The following is a 6,000-nucleotide window of genomic DNA, read 5'->3' as shown; positions in this document are numbered from 1 at the left end:
CAGTTTAGAAAAGGCATGCAAACCACATTTGTTGTAGCAGATACTCATCTTCTTTTTGCAATATTCACTGCCTTGCTATAATTGTAAATTCATGTTATTCCATATGCTATAATTATGACAGTACTGCTTACCTGTATCCATCATGAGTGGATATTCAAGAGGTGGTTATGCCAACAGAGGGGCAATTGGAAGTTTATTGAGTGTCTGATCGCTGTCAGCAGCCCAGCAAAACTAGTTTTTTCCTTTTTTTTTTTTAAGAGAACAGTCTATATTAGAGAATGTTAGAATATAGTAACACCACAAATTAATAAATCTTATTTCATTAAATTCTGTGATACTGGCCAATTCTCAACAGCTTCAGTCTTAGTTGGATCTTTAGACACTCCTTTAGAAAATGCCCTTGTTGACAGGAGAATAAATTCACCATAAGGTTGTTTTTCTTCAATCAATCCAGTACTTTCCTTTGGCAGTCAGAAGTATCACTGAAGATCAGGGTTGGTTTAGGCTGTTAGGACAGCCTAATAAATCCTGGCTGGCTAGTGAGGCTACTGTCTAACTTACTGTACATCAATCTTTTTAAATATATATATATATATACATCATCCTGTTCTGTTTTTGGCTCCCAATCCATCCATGCTGAAGATCTTCCCATGTGTAATCAAGTGAAAGAGTATGAAAGTCCAGAGAGAACATAGATTTCATTGTTTATTTAAATGTAACAGTTGCATTACATCATCCAAATGGTAACATATCAAATTTCTTCAACCAATTTCCTGCTGTAAAAGCTTTTCCTTGACTTTTTCTTTTTTTGTACATGCCAGTATTCATTTTGAGATCTTTGTGTTGTTTTAATACAAAACTACCTACTTTACTCTCTGAACTCCATCAATCCACTGCAGAAAATTAAAGCCCATATTATAGTGTTGTAAAGTGACTTGATATTATTGTAATAAACAATGAATTATGTTGTACAAAGATTACATGAAGTTTTATAAATATTTCTTCCTCCTTTCATCTTCAGCAATAATTATACAATAATGGAAAAAAACTAACCATCTGTTAATCTTGAACTAGTAATAGTTGTGGGTGCTTTTGGTTCAACCTTAAGTTTTTTATGTTCATATGTAAACATTACTTTGCTGTTTTCAGAGATCAAGTGTATGAAATACCCGTGACAAACTTTAAAGGTGGAATTACATTTGGAAAGGCACACCAGATGATGAATCTTTAAATATCTTTTTTTTTAATGCATTAATTACAATATTTAGGTGAGTGCAAGTTTTGTATATGGTATTTGTAAACAAAAAAGTACACAAAAACAAACAAGAACAACAAAGACATCTCTCTACTTAGTAAAATAACTAAACAAAATAAAATTAACTATTTGCATCCATATCACCTTATAATAATTTAAACACACCAAAACCAACATCACCCTATCTCTAAAAAGTGATTCTACAAGTTTAACAGAGAAGTATATTTGCTACATTAAACCTGAACTTTCAAAACTTATTCTTACTGTCCTTGGTACTTAAGTTTGTTTCTAAAATATGAATACCTTTAGTTGAAGGCCTCCTATGTAGACAGTTCATCTAAGCCTTTAACAATGTTAAACAACTGAGGCAACTTGTTTCTAGCATCTCTTCATACTCAACTTTATTTTTTGATATCCCCAACATTTGTTTAATTTTACTCATAGGATTATAGATGAGATACAAAACACTGTTGTTTCTTACTTGTTAATCCTGTAATATAATGTAAAAAGCTAATTTTTCTTAAACAGATTCTAAGGTACTATTAATAATTGACATTGAACTATCATTAAATTTTGTGATGAAGAAATTCTTTGTTAACCTGAAAATTACCTAAGAAGATTGAAACATTGTTCTCTGCTTTATTTTAGTAAAATTGTTAATACCCATTCCAGCCATCCTGAGATACATCATTAAATCTGTTAAAGGCTATGTAGAGTATTTGGTTTAAACCCTCTTTAAAATACTATATGTTTAATGACAGTCTATTCATTAAAGCTGTCTCACACTTTAGTCCAGTAAGTTACTCCTGAAGTCGTCCAGATGGTGTTTTTTAAGTTGAAGTGTAAATTTCTTCTAATTGTGTACTATCAGAGGTTGGGTTTTAATTATTTTGATTTTAATATTACACAAGTAGACCATTCATACTTCTATCAGTTATTATTACCAAAACAAGCTTATCTCTTTGCTGTTATGGTAACAAAATCATGGTCTAACATCTGACTCAGTTTTCAGGTTAACAGAAATTGGAAGGGTCTTCATACATTTTTTTCTTTTCTGGCCACTGGAATTTGAGGTGTCTTAGTACAACCAGTCAGTAGTCAGCCACTCCTTGTTTGGAGACAATCTTAGGTCTTTACAGATCAGTAGCACCAAATTTTGTCAGTGTATTGTATAAAATGGCTCAAGCTATCACATGAATTGATGAAGGAGAAATGTTTCATAAAATTAAACCTAAGATTTATAATGATGTCATATTTGATTTTCATATGATCTTCAGAATACAAGTTCACAACATGAAAAGAAGAAAAAAGACCTCGTGAAGACATTGTAAAAAGGGACAATGACCTGGCATTGCAGGAATATTAGCAAGACAGTGAAGTTCCCAACCATTTGGAAGAAAACAGAACAGTTTCAACTCAGGTTTAATATTCGTATTACCCTATTTGGGTGTGATTTAATCCTTGCATTACCCCACTTACTTTATACTTGCCTGTACAGTCTATATCAGTTTGTTTTATTCTTAAACCAGGTAAGTGCATTTTCACCAATTAGTAAAGAGCCATTCTTGAGAATCAAACTTGTAGTTGAGGTTACTACCACAAGTATTCCATGAAATTAAGGAAATCTTAATGTTTAAATGAATGCCTGACAGTATGTAGAAAACGTTAAATACAAGCTTTTGAAAGGGCTCTTACATTTGAATAAAATTTTTTTTAATTGTAATGAAATTCACTAAATTTACCACATACAGTTAAAATGAAAAATATTTATTTTTAGTCTTTTCACAGCATCTGCATAAAATGCAAAAGCAAGCACTATTACAAATTCCATGAGCATACAGAAAGCACTTATTTTCAAAGTATGAAGTGAAGTTAGATTTGTTGAAGTCATTAAGAAAGAGGTTTATACGTATACTTAACAGTATTTGTGCTAAGTTCTAAGCTTTCACAGACTAGTGTAGTGCTATCATATATGTCAGGGATCATTAAAAACTTATCTATGACAAAATTTCAAAAAAAGATTAACAAATGTCTTTAAAATTAAGCTCCAAATTAAACATTACATAATATCAAACAACAAATGGGTATGAATGTTAAAATAAGCTGTTTATAATTATAGCAAAAAAAAACCAAATAGTTTCAATTATAATTTATTTGCAAAAATAAAATCAAATTAAATTTGAGAAAACATTTTGTTAAACATCAGCCATGATTTCAAAGGATTGTAATATTTTAGAAATAAACTTGAAGTAAGATTAAAATTAGAAGTTTTGTTAAAACATGAAGTTATACAACTGATATGTTCTGAAAACCAATGCAGATAGAATAAAAGACAACAGTCAAGTGACTGGAAACTTCCCTTAATCCAAAAGAGTAGAAAAATTAGTGCACAACAACGACAAATTATCAATTTTTTTATTTTTTTTTTCATTTTTCCTAAGAGTTACTTAGAAATTATCCTTACTGCTTACGAGTACTGACCAGATAATTGGCACATTTACCTTAATAAACACAAAGATATTGTCTCACAAAATTACAAGTTACAACATTTGAGACTTTAGCTAAAATACTAATGCTGAAGACATATTACTATGTACATCACTAAACTTCAAACCTACATTAAGCTGAGCAAAGCACATTTCACACAAAATTAATGTATTTTGGACAAGTGTGGTAGAAATATAGATCATGGACTTCTTTTGCTTTCTGGAAGTTTTTACATTAAGCCACAGGAAACATTAATTACAAAACTTAAGATGGTGATTGTGTGTGTTCAAGATATGTGAAACATAGGAGGTTTAGAGCAGTCATTGGTTATGCAGAAGTCACACTGTATCTATTTATAGACTTGTAGCTCTAACAGTAAGTCATATAGTAACTTGAATTCTCAGTTGAATGAAGGAAAGTCTTTTTAGTTTTACAAACGATTTCATTAAAAAAAAAAAGAAACTTGTTATGAAATTAAGTACTTAAGAGTTATAAAACTTGTAAATTTACAAACAATTTTAACTAACAAATAAATTGTAATATTAAATATTGTATTACATTGAAGTACTTTTCTTTGGGAATGCATATCATTTACTATTAGGAAACCTGATAATGATATAACAAAGCTAAAGCTTCAAGATTCTTAGCTGTATATGGAGGAATATAGTGGCTGGGATCTATTGCTGGATTTACTTATAGAAGTTCAAACTGCTACTTTTTGGTTATTTGTTACTTGATTCACATCACAAGTGTTACCACTAGTGTAGCCTGATGTGTCCTCACTCAGCTCCTTCTTACCATTGTTAATAAATCCATCCTCATAGCTTCCTTTTGATTTGAAATATTGCTTGAAGTGTGGGGTGCAGTAAAACTTGCGGCTGTTGATAGTGTAATTATCCAACCTGAGGAATGAAAGACTTGGTTTTAGATAACAGTACAGTGAATTACAGTAAGGTAGGATGTTGAATGAATTCCACAAATATACACTGGATATTCATTTTCTCTCCTTTCTCATAGTGGGAATACTTAGCCAATTTGCATGAAACTCAGAATAAAATTACTGAGTAATATTCAGCTTTTGCTTTAAATAAATTATATTATAATTTAGATTTATGGATGTTTCAGTTGTTTTTTTTTATGCCACAGAATTTCCAAAATTTTCTTATAAAATATTTTTAAAACCATTAATATACCTTCTTATTCAGGTTTCAGTTTTTAACGTTGATGGAAAGTTTCAATTTACATGTGCAATCAGTTTCAACGTATTTCTTTTGATATTTTATTGTGCTTATTGCAGTAGTCACCACTTCCATCTCAGTCTTAGAAAGCACCAAAACTAAAGATGATATTCAATAAATAAGGATTTGAATCAGAATATTCCGACATTTCCTATTGTATTCATTAAACCTAAGTAGAGTCACCTAATTTCTTATCAAGGGAGGAAATTTTTGTAGCTTTCAGATGAAAATAATTTAACATAAGAATACTTTCAGTACAGAAAATTTCTAAGAAACTGTGACACAATTTCCAGGTCCATGGTTTGTTCAAGTTTTATAAACTACCTCTAGATCAGTGGGAGCACAAGACAACATTTTGCTGGCATGCAGCATGCAATGCCACATCTTAATTGTTTAAATCCTAACACTAACCCATAGTAAATAAATATGTATAATGATTATCATTATTGTCAAATGCAGCAGCAAATGATTTTTTCCAACTTCGGAGTTGAGAGAAATGTTCACAGAAAATGTATCAAGCCCTCTTGGTGCCAGTTTTGTCATAATAATGGTAAATATGCATTTATTTTTTCACAGTAAATATGTGAAGTATATTGTTAAAATTATGTTACTTGGTGTGGCATCATATATATTTGATCAGTAAGTTAATTATAGATTTATCTTTATGTGAATGACAAATTTTCACATGCTGGTATTTTAGTATGTTAAATTACCATATTTAAGTCAATTGGAGAGATATTTTTAAATTGTATTTACCATTTTCGGCTTCTCAGAATGTCAGCTCAACCAGAAGAGAAACAAAAAACGTTCAAATAGAAGGAGCAGCAGCAATGGTTTAAGCATTGTGGACTGAAAGATCTGACATGACCAAGAAGGATGATAAAGCATTATGTATCTTATGTTTTGAAACAGTGGTGAGCAGGACTTCCTCTGTAAAGTGGTATTATGAAACTGTTCATGAATAGATTTGTGATAAGAGTGAGCAAGAACAAAATGAACACATTTCTCCAGAAGTCAGAA

At 30.6% G+C, this 6,000-nt stretch overlaps 1 protein-coding gene across 1 annotated transcript in view; it reads right to left on the bottom strand.

Annotated features, from left to right (window-relative positions):
* Nucleotides 1–1,223: 1,223 nt before the first annotated feature.
* Nucleotides 1,224–6,000, bottom strand: part of LOC143257118 (uncharacterized) — a 57,169-nt gene continuing 52,392 nt past the window's right edge. The window contains exon 13 of the mRNA XM_076515371.1: nt 1,224–4,644. Within this exon, the coding sequence (XP_076371486.1) occupies nt 4,446–4,644 (199 nt within the window). The 3' untranslated portion in view covers nt 1,224–4,445. The remainder of the gene's footprint in view (nt 4,645–6,000) is intronic.

Source organism: Tachypleus tridentatus, chromosome 7 (assembly GCF_004210375.1).
Source record: "Tachypleus tridentatus isolate NWPU-2018 chromosome 7, ASM421037v1, whole genome shotgun sequence".
Classification (NCBI taxonomy): Eukaryota; Metazoa; Arthropoda; class Merostomata; order Xiphosura; family Limulidae; genus Tachypleus; species Tachypleus tridentatus.
This window is presented reverse-complemented; position numbering and strand designations above follow the sequence as displayed.